The 18,823-nt window shown below is 39.5% G+C and overlaps 1 protein-coding gene across 2 annotated transcripts in view; it reads right to left on the bottom strand.

Moving 5' to 3' along the window:
• Nucleotides 1-18,823, bottom strand: part of ABCB1 (ATP binding cassette subfamily B member 1) — a 112,136-nt gene that overhangs the window by 74,057 nt on the left and 19,256 nt on the right. Inside the window, exons 5-7 of one of the 2 annotated variants that reach the window (XM_022588333.3) lie at nt 10,195-10,246; nt 7,137-7,328; nt 6,544-6,715 (exon numbers count right to left, since the gene is read on the bottom strand). In XM_022588333.3, coding sequence (XP_022444041.3) covers nt 6,544-6,715; nt 7,137-7,328; nt 10,195-10,246 — 416 coding nt within the window. The remainder of the gene's footprint in view (nt 1-6,543; nt 6,716-7,136; nt 7,329-10,194; nt 10,247-18,823) is intronic. The other variant, XM_089917743.1, reaches the window with a different exon arrangement.

The raw sequence follows: 18,823 nt of genomic DNA, 5'->3' as shown, positions 1-18,823 counted from the left end.
AATTTTAAAATAAACTTGCTTACCTATGTCCACAAAAAAACCTTTCTGGAATTTTTTATAGGAAATGCCTTAAACCTACAGATCAGTTTGAAAAAAGAAATCAACATTTTACTGTGTTCAGTCTTCTAATCCATGAACACACTATGTCTCTCCATTTATTTAGCCTTGATTTCTTTCATCACATTTAATAATTTTCAGCATACAGATCCTATATATGTTTTGTGAAATGTACACTTAAGCATTTCATTTTACTTGGAGTGACTCTAAATGGTATTAATTTAACATTTAAATATTGGTTTATGCATGTTCGTTGTTAGTATGCAGAAATGCAATTGATCTGGTATCCTTTGACCTTTCCAAACTCAGTTGTTAGTCCTAGGAAATTGTAGATTCCTTGAGATTTTCAACTTAGAAGATTACATTATCTATAGTTTTATTTCTTCCCTTCTCATCTATATGCCTTTTATTTCTTTTTCTTGTCTTGTTGCAGTGGCTAGAAGTTCTAGTACTTTGTTGAAACAGTGGTGAGCATGGTCTTCCTTATCTTCTTTATTTCCAGTCTTAAGGGGAAAACATTCAGTCTTTCACTATTAAGCATGATATTAACTGTAGAGTTTTCACAGATGATCTTCATCAAGCTGAGGTAATATCTTTCTTTTCTTCACTTCCTGAGAGGTTTTTTTTTCATCATCAGTGTGTGTTAGATACTGTCAAATGTTTTTTCTCTGTCAACTGATATGATCACACAGCTTTTCTTCTTTAGCTTATTGATATGGTAGATAACATGGATTGATTTTCAAATGTTGAAGCAGCCTTGCATAGCTGAAACAAATTCCACCTGCTCATAGTAAATTATTCTTTCTATACATTGCCAAATCTAGTTTGCTAATATGTTATTGAAGAATTTTTATTCTTAGTCCATGAAAGATACTGATCTACCATTTTCTTTCTTTCTTTTTTTTTTGTATTGACTTTGTCTGGTTTTGGTATCAGCTTAATACTGGTTTCATAAATGAGCTGGGAAGCATTCCTGCTTTTGGGGGAAAGAAGTACAAGTCTTCTTTCTTCTGGGGGAGACTGTATAAAATTGGTATTAGTTCTTCTTTAAATGTCTGGTAAATTTTTCCAGTAAAATCATCCGTGCCTGGAGAATTCTTTCTCAGGAGCTCAGAAGTTACAAAATAAATTTCTTTGATGATTATAGGGCTATGAAGATTGTCTATTTCATCTTAGTTGAATTTTGGTAGTTTGCAGTTATCAAGGAGTTGATCTCTAAGTTTTCAAATTTGTGAGGATAAAGTTTTTTGTAATATTTCCTTTATCTTTTTAATGTCTGTGGGATTTGTAGTAATATTCCATATTTCAATCTGGATATTGTGATTTGTGTCTTTTGTCAGTCTTGCTAATTTTATTGATTTTGTTTTGATGAACGAACTTTCTGTTTCCTTGATTTTCTCTATTACTTTCCTATTTTCAAGTTCACTGATTTCTGCTCTTACCTTTATTGTTTCCTTATTCTGCTTGCTTTGGTTTTATTTTGCTCTTCTTTTTTCTAGTTTCTTGAGGTAGGAACTTACATTATTGATTTTAGATCCTTGCTCATTTCTAATGTAGATATTTAATGCTATAAATTTCTCTCAACACTTCTTTAGCTGCACCCAAATATTTTGGTATTTTATGGGTTTGTTTTCATTCAGTTATATTTTTTTTCTCTGAAACTTCTTTTACAACCCATGGATTATTTTAACATGTATTGTTTAATTACCAAATATTTAGAGACTTTCTCAGTGTTGTTATTTGTTTCTAGTGGGATACCACTGTAGTCATAGAAAACACTTTGATGGTTTCAATTCTTTTAAATTTGTTGAGGTTTGTTTTATGGCCCAGGATATGATCTATATTGGTGAATGTTTAATGTGTATCCTACTGTTGTTGGGTACAATGTTTTATGAACACCAATTAGATCCTATTGGTTGACTGTGTTGGTCAGATCTTCTACAGTCTGATTTTTTGTCTAGTAATTCTATCAATGCTGAGCAAGGATAATAAAATAATTGTGGTTTTTCTATTTCTCCCTTCAATGTTCTCAGTTTTTACTTCATTTAATTTGAGGCTTTGTTATTTGGTGCATACATATTTCGGATCATTATGTCTTCCTGGTGGAATGATCCCTATTATCATTATGTAATGCTCCTCTTTTTTGTAGTAATTTTCTTTGTTCTGAAGTTTATATTATCAGATATTAATATAGCCATTCCCTAAAAAAAGTAATGTTTTCATGTATATCCTTTTCCATCCTGTTACTTCCCTCTACCTATGTTGTTGAATTTGAAGTTTCTTGTAAGCAGCAGATACTCGGTAGGTCATGTTTTTTAAATCAACTCTGCCAATTTCTTTTATGATTTGTATATTTTAACTATTTACAGTTAAGGTAATTAATATGTGAGCAGTTACGTCTACCATTTTACTATCTGTTTTCTATATATTTCCTCTGTTTCTCATTCCTCTGCTTCTCTTGCCTTCCTGAGAGTTACTTGATCAAGTTTTAGGATTCCATCTTGATTTATTTATAGTGGTTTTGAATATATCTTTTTGCTTAGGTTTTGTAATAGCTGTTCTGGATGTTATAATGTTCATATGTGACTTATAAACATCAACATTTTACCACTTATAATTTTTGGTTCAATCATCAAATATGATTTAGAAATCTCCTGGAGAAAGAAAAGCCCAAATTTCTGCTCTTTCCGTTGTTCCTTTTCCCTTCCTGATGCTCCAATATTTCTTATATCACTTCCCTTCTGTTTGAAGAACTTCACTTAGCCAGTCTTTAATAGTAGGTATGCTAATGGAAGGTTCGTCTATAGTTTTCCATGATCTGAGAATGTTTTTATTTCCCCACCATTCCTGAAAAATACTTTTACCAAGTATTCAGTTGACAGTTCTTTTCTTTAAGAACTTGAGAAATATTTTGCCACTTCCTTCTGGTCTTTTGTAGTTTCAGATGAGAAATATAATGTCATTCAAATTTGTGTTCCCTAGTAGGTAATGTGTTGTTGCTCTTTAGCTGTTTTTAATTTTTTTCTTTGTCTTTAGTTTTCAGTAATTTAATTACAATTTGTTTAATCATGGATTTCTTTGAGTTCATCCTGTTTGAGGTTAGCTTAGCTTCTTGGATCTCAAGGGTTTTTTGGTTTATTATTTTTTTTTTTTTGGCTGCATTGGGTCTTCATTGCTGCATGCGGGCTTTCTCTAGTTGTGCCGAGCAGGGGCTACTCTTCGTTTCGGTGCGCAGGCTACTCATTGCAGTGGCTTCTCTTGCTGTGGAGCACAGGCTCTAGGTGCACGGGCTTCAGTAGTGCTGGCTCGCGGGCTCTAGAGCACAGGCTCAGTAGTTGTGGCACATGAGCTTAGTTGCTCCGCAGCACATGGGATCTTCCCTGACCAGGAATCGAACCCGTGTCCCTTGCATTGGCAGGCAGATTCTTAATCACTGCGCTACCAGGGAAGTCCCGGACCTGAAGGTTTGTCTTTCACAAATATTGGAAATTTTCAGCAATTATTTCTTCCAATACTCCATCAGCCTTACTTTTCTTTCTTTTGGGACTCTGATGGTAACAAATATTCTATCTTTTGTTATTGTCCAACAGGTACCTGAGGCTCTTTTCATTTTCCCTGTTTGGGGGTGGGGGTGTGTGTAAATTCTATTGTTCTACCTCTCTCTTGTCATCTCTACTTAACAAGATTAAGCCCATCCATCATGACTTTTATTTCTGCTGCTATATCTTTCCGTTCTCTAATTTCATTCTGTCCTTTTTTCATAACTTCTTTTTCACTGCTGGTACTTTCTATTTTCTTTTGTTTCAGGAGAATTCGTAATTGATTAGTGAAGCATTTTTATGATGACTGCTCCAAAATCCATGCCGAACAATTCTAACACATGAATTATCTCAAGAGTGGTCAGTTAACTGTTTTTTTCTCATTCAAGCTGTGATTTTCTTTTTTGGTATGACAAAAGTGATTTTTTACTATATCCTGGACATTTTGTCTATTATGTTAGGAGACTCTGAGTCCTATATAAATCTTTTATTTTAGCAAGCAGTTACCCTGTTTGGGTTTAGCATGCAATTCTTGACCTACTTTTGTGAGCTATGGTTCCAGTAGCAGTTTTACATTCAGAGTCTTTCTGGTATTATTTTTTGCCAGCATGGTTTATCTAGAGCTGCTGGGGCCCCTGCTTCTGCTACCTGAGGGAGTGGAAGTGATTTCTTAAGATCAGACCACCAGGTATCTCTTGTAGGGGCAGGATATGGTAGCTTCCCCTCCCTGTGCCCTCTAGCTGACCCAGTGTCTCTGGGTGGGGTTAGAAAGTTGCATGTAGAGATCAAAAGAGGCTTCCTGGACTAGGAAGCTTGCTGGGACTAAGTCCCTTCCTGTTCTACATTCTTGCACTGGTGCCTCTGGGTTAGAGAAGAGAGCCTCAGGCTCACAGGAGCTTCCTAAACTGGGCCACATTTCTTTTTTAATATGGTTGACAACCAGGTAACTTAAGAACTTTGTTTGAAACCATACCAAAAGCTTGTGGCAGAGTGAACTTAGGTCTCCAGCAATAAGTCTAGGGCTCCATTTATTAAAGAAATAGTATCTGAAGCAATGCACAATTACTTATTAAGAGATTAACTTACTGCTTTTTCCCGTAACTTAACTAGAACAAACGTGAATATATTTTAAAACAGTTTTTCAACAAATACTGATATGAAGCATCTGCCATCTGACTTGCTTAATATCCTAGTAAACAAGAAAACCAATTAACACAAAAGCTTTTGCCAAATATTTCAACAGACTAATGCAGAGATACAATTTAGCCACCAAGAACACCACTTAAACACTGTGTTAGTCTCAGCAACAAATAACAGAGTTCTCAGAACTTCAATTTCTTCCTCCATTAAATGAGATAATATCTATACTTCAGAAAAATATGTATTTCATGCCTTTGAGGAAGAAGAAAAGATAATATGATAGAGTGAGGGGAAAATATTCTGTAATATTCTACAACCTCCTTCTTCATATATAGAAAATATTACAGTTAAATACTGCAAAAGGCATAACATCTGCTAATTCTGGGGGAGATTAAAATATGTTGTTATTTTATTCTCTGAAATTCCCTGGGATTTTTTAACCTAAAAAGTGGGATCTGGGCTTCCCTGGTGGCGCAGTGGTTGAGAGTCCGCCTGCCGATTCAGGGGACACGGGTTTGTGCCCCGGTCCAGGAAGATCCCACATGCCATGGAGCAGCTGGGCCCGTGAGCCATGGCCGCTGAGCCTGTGCGTCCGGAGCCTGTGCTCCACAACGGGAGAGGCCACAGCAGTGAGAGGCCCGCGTACCGCAAAAAAAAAAAAAAAAAAAAAGTGGGATCTGGATAACAAGGTCCTATTGTATGACACAGGAAACTATATTCAATATCCTGTGATAAACCATAATGAAAAATATGAAAAAGAATGTATATAGATGTATAACTGAATCACTTTGCTGTACAGCAGAAATTAACACATTGTAAATTAACTGTACCTCAATAAAATAAGTTTTTTTTAAAAGAAAAATATGTATTTGCCTGACACAGTAGATACTAAAAACACGGCAGTTATTGTTTACAATAACAAAACAATATCCACCCTACAGGGTTAAGTTTTTAAAATTTCTTAATACTTACAGCCTGATTTATTTTGTGTTAGGCTTGGCTTTGGTTGGCCCTCTGTTATTTTATGACCTTTTGCCACATAAATGTGTAATGCTTTCTCTAATTTTTCTTCTTCTCTAAGAAATTATGTACTGGGCCAATCTCTCCACTGCCACCCACTCTTACATGAAATCAGTTTAAAATGAACACCACACGCAGTCTTGAAAGAGAAAGACCTGTGTATGGAGGTGGGGAGGGTCGTTTGTACTGCTCTGCCTTTGTGACTGGGAGAAAGAACTGTAGACTTTGGATTGACATGCATATGGGACTAGAAGATACCTCTTTTTAAAAAACTGTTTTCACACAAAGGGATTTAAGTATGTATAAACAGTCATTTATAACGCTGACAAAACTGTTCAATCAATTACCAAATTAAATTAAATCTACAAAAACATTCAAATCAATAATGGTTATTGAATGGGACCTATGTGTTGTTCATTGAACTTGAAGCTCTTCCTGAATCCCTACTTATGAATATGGAACTGCCTACCAGGGAACACAGCTCGCCAAAAGCTGAGCATGCCTTTTACATGAAGGCAGAGGATGAGATGGGACAGCTACTTCTTTCTTTCTCATCCCTTCCCCAAATAACTGCAGGGCAAGGACAGCACAGAGTCCTTGGTAGGTATAAGACTCACTGAGATTGCACCTGCTTATTCCCACTGATCGTGAAGAGAAGGTTCGAAACCAAGTATCAAATATAGAGTCAGAGTCATCAAGTGAGAAAAACAGCCTTCCGCTGCATGGAGTTATGGGGTGTTTCAGGAGTGGAGACAGTTTAAAATCTGGATTCACAGGCTTCACCTACCTTTGCCCAGATAGCAGCTGACAGACCAAGAACAGGACTGACGGCTAAAATCACAAGGGTTAACTTCCAACCTTGTGTAAATCCTACTGTAAAACCGGTGAAGAATGTTGCCATTGACTGAAAGAATATTCCAATTTTGTCACCAATTCCTTCATTAATTTTGGAGACGTCACTAAAAGAAGAGACAGTGTTAGAAATAAACATCAGAATTGTGAACACAGAACTTTTCTCCTGATTCTAGCTGGTTTTTTTGTTTGCTTCAGTGTGGGGTAAATTAGTTTACATCTAGGATCTTGCACAGTCATGTCCCCAGCAAGCATCATGTTGCTGCTCTAATGCACACTCCCAGAGGATTTTCTCGAGTCTGGCAAGCCCAACACCTCATTCATTGCTAGTCATGCAAGTCCCCTCATACGCTGCCAGGGTTCTGGGAATGAAAAGATGCGTGAGACACGACTGCGGCTCAGAAGGAATTTCGTTTCATAATTACTTCTGAGTGATGCACTAATGTCTCCTAACAGATCTGATGACTTCTCTTTCATTTTGTAAGAGTCAGAAGCACATCGGAGTTCGACATAAACCCAGGTACTTACTCTGTGAGCCGGGTGTTAAGCTCCCCAGTGTCATGCACGTCAAACCAGCCTATCTCCTGCCGCATGATAGCATGAAAAAACTGTTTTCTAATTTTGTATACTTGTCTTCCTGCTGCCAGGCACCAGAATGAAACCTGGATGTAAGCGGCGACAAGCACGCCAGCCCCAATTCCACTGTAATAATAGGCGTACCTGAAAAACGACAAGAAAACTGCACATGCTCTGCTTTCTCATCAATGCACCTTCCCACAACAGACCACTCATCCTGCCTTTTCTGGTTGTCTGGCTATCTTGACCGCCTTCACAAGCAGAGTTGATGGTCGGCATCCAACTGTGGCTGCCCTGTTACAGTGTCATGCTTAAGAGTGTGGTTTCTAGGGCTTCCCTGGTGGCGCAGTGGTTGGGAGTCCGCCTGCCGATGCAGGGGACACGGGTTCGTGCCCCGGTCCGGGAGGATCCCACATGCCCCGGAGCGGCTGGACCCGTGAGCCATGGCCGCTGAGCCTGCGCGTCCGGAGCCTGTGCTCCGCTATGGGAGAGGCCACAACAGTGAGGGGCCGGGTAACGCAAAAAAAAAAAAAAAAAAAGACTGTGGTTTCTGTTTTGGCTCAAAGCCCCGCTCTTCACTTAACTGCTGTGTAGCCTTGCTTAACCTTTCTAAGCCTCAGTTTTCTGATCGGTAAAATGGAGAGAAGAACTATAACACAGTGGGACTTCCCTGGCAGTCCAGCAGTTAAGACGCCACGCTTCCACTGCAGGGGGCGTGGGTTCGATCCCTGTCTGGGGAACTAAGATCCCGCATGCCGCGAGGCACGGCCATTAAAAAAAAAAAAACTGTTACACAGTAACGTATGAATACACTTGGGCCCATGCCCAGCACAGAGTTAGCACCCAGAGAATGCCGGTTATTGTGAAAGGCTTGTGTGGTGCCTTGAAGCATCACAGCATCAGGTAATCTACCACTGTCATCCTGCGTAGTTGGACTACCTCCGTATCAGCTGATGAGCACTTGGGGTGGTTTCTGCACACTGGAGAGTGGAAACAAGTGACAGAATTTGCCAGAAAGTGGAACCAAGAGATGGAAATGGTCCCCTGATCTTTTGGGTTATTCATCTGGCAGAGCTTAGATGCCACGAGACAATTGAAAATGAAAAGTATTTTTATATCATCTGCCCAACTGGCCATCATAAGTTATCCTGAAATGCTTAATGAATCAAGTAGCAGTCCTTCCAGTTTAAATTCTAAAAATAAAGAACATGAGCATCTTCTAAATCCAGACCCTTGACCATCTAGAAATGCTAAATTTGTGTTTCCTCATCTGAGTCTTCATGCTGAAAAAAGCAAGCAACTCATGTGCTTCACTAAGCACTTACATTTTAGGTAAAGACAAACATGCTAAAATGAAATACAGGATTTAAAAGTTTTTAAAAGTTCACTACTTGCCACCCTCAAAGAAAAATGCTTCTATAAACCATGCAGAAGCTATAAGAATGGCATTGTGAAAAAGAAACGAAATTGAGTTATTTGTAGTGAGGTGGATGGACCTAGAGTCTGTCATACAGAGGGAAGTAAGTCAGAAAGAGAAAAACAAATACCGTATGCTAACACATATATATGGAATCTAAGAAAAAAAAAAAAGAAAAAAAGGTCATGAAGAACCTAGGGGCAAGACGGGAATAAAGACACAGACCTACTAGAGAATGGACTTGAGGACATGGGGAAGGGGAAAGGGAAGGGTAAGATGGGACGAAGTGAGAGAGTGGCATGGACATATATACACTACCAACCGTAAAACAGATAGCTAGTGGGAAGCAGCTGCATAGCACAGGGAGATCAGCTCGGTGCTGTGTGACCACCTAGAGGCGTCGGATAGGAAGGGTGGGAGGGAGGGAGACGCAAGAGGGAAGAGATATGGGAACATATTTATACGTATAACTGATTCACTTTGTTATAAAGCAGAAACTAACACACCATTGTAAAGCAATTATACTCCAATAAAGATGTTAAAAAATAGATAAATAAAATTAAATTTTAAAAAATGGCAGTGTGATAACCATATAGTTGCTGATGTCAATGTTTGCAACCTGGTGTAAACATATCTTCCCCAAGCTATACCTGGTAATTTACAAAGTATTTATCAGGGAAGATGTAATTAGAATACTAAATTTTAGTTAATAGATAACAATATTGAATTATTATCCAAGTGTTAATGATATAGCGAGACAGTTAAAAAGAAACCTCATTTAAGAAGTAGAATGCATGCTTTGACAATGAATTAATGTATTGTAGGCCGTCAGTCTGTGTTTACTCAAAACACACCTGTGTTTAAACATTTATAAAATGATTACAAGACATTCTGTTTTTCATCAATATTTTAAAAATGCCTCTCTATAGGAGTATTAGGAGGTAATTCTCATCTTTCAAAATATGGTCAAATATCTCCATTTTCCTCAAATCTACAGAACCATTTATAGGATAATGTGGAATCATCTTCTGAATCACCAAGCAATACCTTTGGACATGTTTTATAAGCTGTTCTAAGAGCAAACTTCAAGATAAGTAAATCATTAATGAAAGTCTCCCCAAGGTGACTTAAGGTTAAAAGGACTATATTTATTCTGGGACGCCTTGTTTCATATATTAGAATTAGATGCTGTGTTACAAAAAAAAAATCCTGTTGACTGATCTCATGATATCATGACTAAAAATATCCAGGAATCAAACTAATAATTACAAAGCCATTGCAAACAATGTGATTCCTAATTTAACTGCATTTTAAATAAGGCCACTTTGAACTCCTCTAATTTCCCTAGAGATGATATTCTATATTTACCAATGCATACATCAGTCCAATCCAGGCTTAACCTTCACTTTAGCACATCTTATGCAGCAAATTATTTTCTTTAAAAAAATATCCTACATTGTATCCTCCTAGAAACAATGATGTTGCTCTCCTCAAAACTTTGTATCTTTATTATAATAACGCAAAATTTTAAACATTGCTACAACTGGACTGAGACTGAAATGCTTAGCAATAGTAAGGAAAACATCTACTTACGTGGTCATTTCCTCCTCCAGCTTTTTGCCGAAATATGTACTGTCCAGAAAACCTAGATCATCACAAAGCATATACCGTTATGTCTCTTTGTTTTCCATTAAAAATGAATCAAACTTGTGTCACTTAACAATTTACACAAAAATAGGTCAAACTGATTTAATTTCAATTATGTGTAAGCACCACGGCATGCATTCAAATCTTTTACTACCAGCTGTGTGCAACCACACACACACTAAATTCATTGAAGCTTATTTGCAAGAAGAAAGCCACACTGATTAAGGAGTCTGTCAGCAGAAATACTAGTGTCCCTGGATTAAAATAGTTTATGCAATAGCACTGCAAGATGACATAGAGAAAAATCTTTTCTAGGCGCTTTGTCCTGATAAATATCAGTGCAGACTTGACACTAAAGCACTTACTATTTCAAATAGAACACTGCATTTCTCCAGTTTTTATTTTTATTTTAAAAATATAAATTACAGGGACTTCCCTGGTGGTGCAGCGGTTAAGACTCTGAGCTCCCAACGCAGGGGGCCCAGGTTCAATCCCTGGTCAGGGAACTAGATCCCACATGCATGCCACAACTAAGAGTTCACATGCCACAGCTAAGGAGCCTGTGAGCCACAACTAAGGAGCCAGCGAGCCTCAACTAAGGAGCCCACCTGCCAAAACTATGGAGCTGGTGAGCCACAACTAAGGAGCCCACCTGCCTCAACTAAGGAGCCAGGGAGCCGCAACTAAATAAATAAATATAAATAAAAGAATTGCTAAAATATAGAGAGAGAGGGAAAATACAAAGAAAAATGTCATAAATACCAGTCAGCTCATCATGCATTATTAGCAAATGTTAACGTTTTGGGACAAGGTACATTAAAACTTTAACACCCTCGCCTAAATACACACACACACACACACGCACGCACTAGCCACTGTTCATTATTCTGGGGTGAATTTTTTTCAGATTTTCTTTTCTGTATGCAAGTATACACATACACATATACACATACATGCTTATTTTAAAAGGCAGAATCACAGTCCACACTCTGGCCGATTTTCCATGTCAGTATGTGTGTATATATGTATATCTTTATTTTTTCTAAGTTGCATCTATTTCAGTTGCTTCCAATAGCTTACTTTTACAAGCAATGCTGCATTAAACCTGTACATATATATTAAATACGGTGAATATTTTTGCAGGGTAAGTTTTCATAATCAAGATGGCTCGATCAATAGGGAGGCACACTATAAATCTTGTAGTTATTTCAAAAGTTACAGTGTAACGTGAGACAGCCTGGGTCAGATGAGTGTGATTTTGACAGGTGCAGGAAAGAGGAACAAAAGTTTTTCTGGCAAAGGGAACAACATAGACGAAAGTTCAGCACATGTTTTAAGAATGAATAAGCCACTTTGGCAGGGGTGTGGGTGTGTTGTGTGGATGGAAGGAGGTGGATATATGGTTGAAAGATAATCTAGGCCCCACAGGTATGGTGTACAAAAACTAGTAAGCATTCCCTGGTTTTGAGCAGAAAAGGACAAGAGTAGAGGTTTGGTCTAGGATGACTTAGCTACCAGAAATGTGTAAGTTTAACTGGAACAGGGGAGACTGACAGATGGAGCAACTGCAATTAAGTAAGGAAAGAGGGTGGAAATGAGAATAGGAAAGAAGGAAAGTACCCATAAGATTTAGAGAGTGAGAAGTTACAGGCTCTAGCAACCGATGGAACAGAAGTAGGAAGAGTAACAATTGAAAAAAAAGACCAAGACCTTGAGTTTAAGCATCAGGACAAGGGTGATGCCATGGTGGGACACAAGAAGTCAGCAAAAAGATGAGATCTGGGCAGATGTGAGCAGATTATTAGTTCCGTTCTGAAGATCTTTATTCTGTGGTACCTGGGACATTCTACTGAAGATGTCCAGTAAGTATTCAAACTGTGGCCCTCCAATTCTAGACAGAGTTAGGTCTTAAGATGTAGGAGTCTCACATCTTAGAGGTCACAGCTAAATTCAAGAAAGAAAAAAGCCATCTCTTCTCACCTGTGAGGACAGGATGGCAGGTAGGGAGGAAATGACAACCAAGCACAGCACCCCACGGAAGGCTACATTTAGGAGTAAGAGAGAAAGTAGGAAGTCATACAGAGATGCAGAGATGTAGCAAAACATGCAGCAGAGAAACTCGACAGCTTCCACTTTATGTCAACTGGAATAAGTGTACAGATAAATTTCTAATCAGTTATGATATTGCTTCTGCTCCATATTTTCAAAGATAAAACAGAATATTAAATATTGATAGCTGGGTGAGGATTTTTCTCCACATCAGTCTCAGAAGATCTCTCATTGCAGATGACCTAGGCAGGAAATGTCAATAGTGTGTATCACAACCAAATCAAGACAAATTTTCAAGTCTAACTAAATATGTGTTTTCTACTCATTGCTACTACCAGTTTTCTCAATTCTAGAGGTAAGGGACCAAGAGAATTTGGACAGACATTCTTTGGCAATGGTGGCTTCTAGGTCTACCATCACATTTATTCAGCTCAGAAAGTAAAAATTATGTTCAAGGTCAAAACTGAGTCCTTTATGTTTATGTGTACAATATTCTCTCTCTCTCTCTCAGTGTGTGTGTGTGTGTGTGTGTATATATATATATATATATATATAATTTCAGTCATCAGAAACCAACTCTTGCACCAAGTACCTTTTATTTGTGCTTTGGTGGTGTCAAAGTGCACCAGTAAATTAAAAAATGGAGCATTCAAGTCCTCTGACAGAGATGATCTCTACTCACCAAAGAATGAAATAAAGATATGTTCTTTAGACTCCCTCCAATCAACTTTTCTTTTCCTCCAATCAACTTTTATTAATTAAGAGCTCTCTGGCCCAGAGATTTTTCTTTCCTCTATGAGCTTCTCGTAAAATTCTTATCCTGAGGCATTTTTTTTTTTCAGAAAACCAAAACTTTCAGGCTAAAATGACTTTAGAGATCATATAGCCCAATAACTTTTTACCTGTATGGATCTCAAAGGGCTACTGCCCAGACCAACCATTATAAAGAAGAATACTGGAAAAGTATCCAAAAATTATTATTATTTTTCAGCGAGAAAATCCAGAAGCTCTCTGGGCTGTATAACAATATCAGCCAAATAATCAGTAGAGAAAAGCCAAATTTTTTTTATCCTAAAACCAAATCTTTTTTTTAATTATAGTTGATTTACAATGTTGTATTAGTTTCAGGTATACAGCACAGTGATTCATATATATATATGTACTTTTTTTAGATTCTTTTCCCCATATTGGTTATTACAGAATATTGAGAAGAGTTCCCTGTGCTATACAGTAGGTCCTTGTTGGTTATCTATTTTATATATAGTAGTGCGTGTATGTTAATCCCAACCTCCTAATTTATCCCCACTCCCCCAACAAGAAAAGGCAAACATTTCAGTGTAGCTTTTATTTTAATAAAATACTTGGTTGGGGCTTCCCTGGTGGTGCAGTGGTTGAGAGTCCGCCTGCCGATGCAGGGGACGCGGGTTTGTGCCCCGGTCCGGGAGGATCCCACATGCCGCGGAGCGGCTGGGCCCGTGAGCCATGGCCGCTGAGCCTGCGTGTCCGGAGCCTGTGCTCCGCAACGGGAGAGGCCACAACAGTGAGAGGCCCACATACCAGAACCTCATTCTCCTGGTTCTCCCACCACTCTGATCCCTCTCTCGGTCTCATTCACCGGTTCCTCATGCTCTCCCTCCTCTCTCCATACTGGTGTTTCCCAGAATTTTATGCTCACTCCCAGGATGACCTCGACCACTTCTGCAGCTTCAGTGACTCCTGCATCTGTCCTAAAGCCACTAAAATGCTCTGCGTCCTCATGGCTAGTGCTCTGGTTCAGGTCTCCGTCATCTCTTACCTCTGCTCTAACAAGAGCCTCCTAACTGGTCTTTCTACTCCAATCAGATCTTTATATTGCCACCAGATTTTATCTTTGGGAACAAGAATATAATTATGTTGCTTCTGTTAATAACCTTCAATGACGGTCCACTGCATAAGGATAAAGTCCAGGATCCATCATATGTCCTATTGGTCCCTTTGTAATCTTACCACAATAAGTCACGCAATGACTTTCCAGATGACTTTTAACCCCACACCTTTCACCTCATCACAGTAGCCAGGGCACTGCACAGTCACCATCTCGGGGTCGGGGTCGGGGAAGCTGCAGCATAAAAGAAAACAGTGCCCAAGTCTCTGCTTGACTGTTGTGTTCCTGAAGTCTTTGCCCTTGGGGACTAGAGAGGAAACTGGGCACGACAAAATATTTTGCTTAAATTTCATGAGACTAAGCTCCGCCCTTTTAGACTAAAAACTACTTTTCACATACTAAGACGAGAGGCAGTAGAGAAGTGATGACAGCTTTCCTCCTCCAAGCCTTTATTCGTTCCCCTCTCTCTACCCTTTCACCACGATCTCGCTCCTGGAAAAGACCTCTCCTCCATGAACGAGCTCAATATGACCTCCTTCCAAGTGGCTTACCCCCAAAGAGGGTGACTGACAGGATTCCATAGTAACTGACACACGATTCAATTTACTAAATCAACACTAGAATAGACATACTATGGTTTATAGCCATCTCCTCCTTCCATTCCCATTGGTGTGACCTCCTAGAGAACAGGAGGGTACATTTATCTTTGTACTCTCGGTGCACACCCTGCTCTACCTGCTGTATGCAAGCTTGTCCCAAAGATGTACAAAGGTTTCACAGAGCTACCACACATGCAGACCATTTATGAAAATATTCCAACCAACCATTCTCTTATTTTGTATATGCGTCTCACATATTGTAGAATTAAACAGAGATACAATAGACCACTACCCTACTACCTGGGGTAAGGAAAGCCTTTTCTAAAACCAAGTAAGGGACTTCCCTGGTGGTCCAGTGGGTAAGACTCCACGCTCCCAATGCAAGGGGCCCAGGTTCGATCCCTGGTAGGGGAACTAGATCCCTCATGCATGCCGCAACTAAGAGTTCACATGCCGCAACTAAGAAGTCTGCATGCTGCAACTAAAAGATCCCGCATGCCGCAACCTTGCTGTTTTACCTGGCAAGCATCCATGACAGGTGTAATTTACACCCAGGGACTCCCTGATTAAAGACGTTAGTAAACCACTGCTTTCAATGGTCTTCAAGGTCCATTCTAGCTCAAGAACGCTAGGATTCCAGTTTTCCCAGTCTTGTGCAGGAAACTCCATCAAACACAAGCAAGAGGATTAGGACTGACATATATACACTATCATATGTAAAATAGATAGCTAGCAGGAACATGCTATAAAGCACAGGAAACTCAGCTCCGTGCTCTGTGACGACCTAGGTGGGTGGGATGGGAGGGAGATGCAAGAGGGAGGGGCTGTATGTATACATAGAGCTGATTCACGGCACTGTACAGCAGAAACGAACACAACATAGTAAAGCAATTATACTCCAATTAAAAAAAGAAAAACACAAGCAAGAGGAATTTGGACCTTCTGCCTAGATCAATCCCTCTGACACTTGCCTGACAGTGTGGCTGAGCTGACTGCACGTGACAGAGGTGACTCTGGGAGCCACAGTCACCTCACGTGTGCAGCTTTCACACTGGCCTGAAGAGCTGTGCCTTGGGGCTGACCTGCCTGATATACCAATACGTAAGTCTACAGGATGGCACCTTAGGGAGAGAAAAGACCAAGTGAAAAGTACTAGCGTTTGCTTCAATTTTAGGCAGAGTTTGAAACCACAAGTAGAGTGGGAAAAATACCAGAATAAAAGGCAGGATTCCTGACCCAGGAACTCAGCTCTGTCCACTAAGAAGCAATTCCATTCTGGTCACTTTGTCTCAACTTCCTGAGCATTGGTTTCCACATCTATCAAATTATGGGTTTGGGCCAGATAATTTTCTAGGCTCTTTTTCACCTACAAAATTCTGTGATTCCGTCTTTCATTTATTTATCCCACTTCTTAAGCACCTATAATGGGTCACATGTCATCTATCTTCATTTTTTTTTTGCTGACTTTTATAATATATTGTAGAGATTACATTCTAACTTATCTACTTTTTGGCTCGAAGAAACATTTCCCCAATACTAACCAAAAAAAAACAAAAAAATCTGACCATACTACACTACTACTACTACTCCAGAAAAACTAGTCATATTTTAAGTTTTAACTCAAACTTAAAAATAAACTACCACACTGGGACTTCCCTGATGGTTAAGACTCCACGCTCCCAATGCAGGGGGCCTGGGTTCAATCCCTGGCCAGGGAACTAAATTCCACATGCATGCCGCAACTAAGAGCCTGCATGTCACAACTAAAAGATCCTGCACACCACAACTAAAGACCCCACGTGCGGCAACTAAAGATCCCGCACGTAGCAACAAAGATCCCACGTGCCACAACTAAGACCTGGTACAGCCGAAGAAATAAATAAATAATTTTAAAAATAAATAAATAATAAGCTAGCACACAAAACAATATGCTTCTAAATATTCTGTCATTATTTGGTATTCAATTTTCCAGAAGTTTATCTCTCAGAATTTTTCCCATGAAATGGTTAGCAGCAGAGGAAGGCCTTGAGCAAATGAAAAGAAAACATCCATCACAGAAATTTTTATGAAGTACTTAGAACTGAAGTATTAACTAACATTCTAGTCTGGAGAATCCTCATAATGCTAGCCTTGAGGACAGAGATGGCAATGTTTTCTGTTTACAACACCAAAGTCTTGAAACACACATTCAAGATCTGCATATGATTTGTATGCTCATAGTTTAAACAGCAAAAAATAGATATTATTTTTGAGAACTGGCATTTTACAAAATTTCCATGTTCCTCATATGAGTTTCAGAGAAGTGAGAGTAGAAATGGTAAATGATAAATATAAGTTATAAATATATTTCCACATTTCCCCTTTTTCTCTGAATAATTAACTTGTACTAGAATTTGAGTATCTCATTTGTTCCATTCCTCAGCCCACAATCTGGTAGGAGATTAAACAAAACCAACCATGATATAGTTATGGAGAAAGAGAGAAGCCATTCATGTGGATGTACCATCGACTGAACCATTAGAGACAATAAATAATGAAGAGTTTATGTGAAGAGTACTTCTGGGTGTTTCCCACAATGAGACACGGCAGATCTCCCTCACGTACTTTCATTTCTCGATTAACACATAATCCTCACTGTCTTCCTTTCTGGGTGTCCCTCTGTCTCCTTCAGTGCATGGACTTGGGACTGGTCTGCATGGGTTCAAATACTAACTAATTACTAACTCTATGACCTCAGGCAACTTAAATATACTCAACCCTCTGGGCCCTGGTTTCCTCATCTGTAACGTATAGATAATAATAGTATCAACCTCACGTCCATGAAAGAAATAAAGGAATTAATATATGTAAAGCACTAAGAACAGTGCCCAGCACGTATTAAGTGCTCAATAAAAATTGGCTTTAGTTACTGCTAAAAATTGAGTCTTCCTCAAGGCTTAGAACTCCCCATTCCTTTTACTTTTCCCCATATCCTATCCCAGGAGATTTATCATTCCTTCAACTCAAATGTTGTCAAATCTCTAGTCCAATTCTTTATGCCAAGATTCAGTCTCATTTCTTAAACTGCCTGGATATCATTTACACTTGTACGCAACTTGTCACCTTTAACACAACGTGTCTAAAATCACAAGCACCTTTATCCAGGCTCATGTGCAGGCAGTGAATAGTCTCATGAGGAAGATGAGAATTCACAGAATACTACAGAATTTCAGCAGTGGTTAAGTTCTGTTCACACAGATGACTTTGCAAGGCCCAAGTCATCAGAGATTTTAAGGCAAAGGCAAAACCTAACAAGATAGAGATATAAGGGAGTAGGATGTCAGGAAATCAGATCCACAACAAAAGAACAGAATGAAGGCCACTGTCTGATAAACAGAGAAAGGCATTGGGAGAAGAGAAAGCCTTTGAGGGGTCTATTACAGCAGCATAAAAGGATCTGCCTGGGGCTTCCCTGGTGGCGCAGTGGTTGAGAGTCCGCCTGCCGATGCAGGGGACACGGGTTCGTGCCCCGGTCCCGGAAGATCCCACGTGCCGCGGAGCGGCTGGGCCCGTGAGCCATGGCCGCTGAGCCTGCGCGTCCGGAGCCTGTGCTCCGCAACGGGAGAGGCCACACAGTGAGAGGCCCGCGTACCGCAAAAAAAAAAAAAAAAAAAAAAAAGGATCTGCTTGCTCAAAAAGTTTTTCAAACTGTCTAGTTAAATCCTATGTTTAGTGTAAAACTCTGAGGCTTTCAGGAGCCTTAGCAAATCTAAGTCTCCTGAAGCAAGGAATACTTCCTGTCCAACAAGGAGGCTCTGGTACCTAGCCTACCCCCACAGAGAGGTCATAAGGTTCTACCCAGGGAACGGCAAGAAGAAAGGTCTGAGAGTGTCTGAGGCCCCAGTAGGCTGGCCCTCCCACCAGAAGCATCAGAGAGCTCATTTGCCCTCGGCTCCAGGACCAGCATCAAAACCTTTGCTATCCACTCCCCTCACCTAGGCAGCTTTCAGGACATTTGGAAGTCTGAATCTACAAACACATTTATGACAAGATACTGAGTGTTCTAGGGTAAAAATTACAACAG

Source organism: Delphinapterus leucas, chromosome 9 (assembly GCF_059928025.1).
Source record: "Delphinapterus leucas isolate spDelLeu-1000000601 "Yukka" chromosome 9, BTC_Dleu_Yukka2, whole genome shotgun sequence".
Taxonomy (NCBI): domain Eukaryota; kingdom Metazoa; phylum Chordata; class Mammalia; order Artiodactyla; family Monodontidae; genus Delphinapterus; species Delphinapterus leucas.
This window is presented reverse-complemented; position numbering and strand designations above follow the sequence as displayed.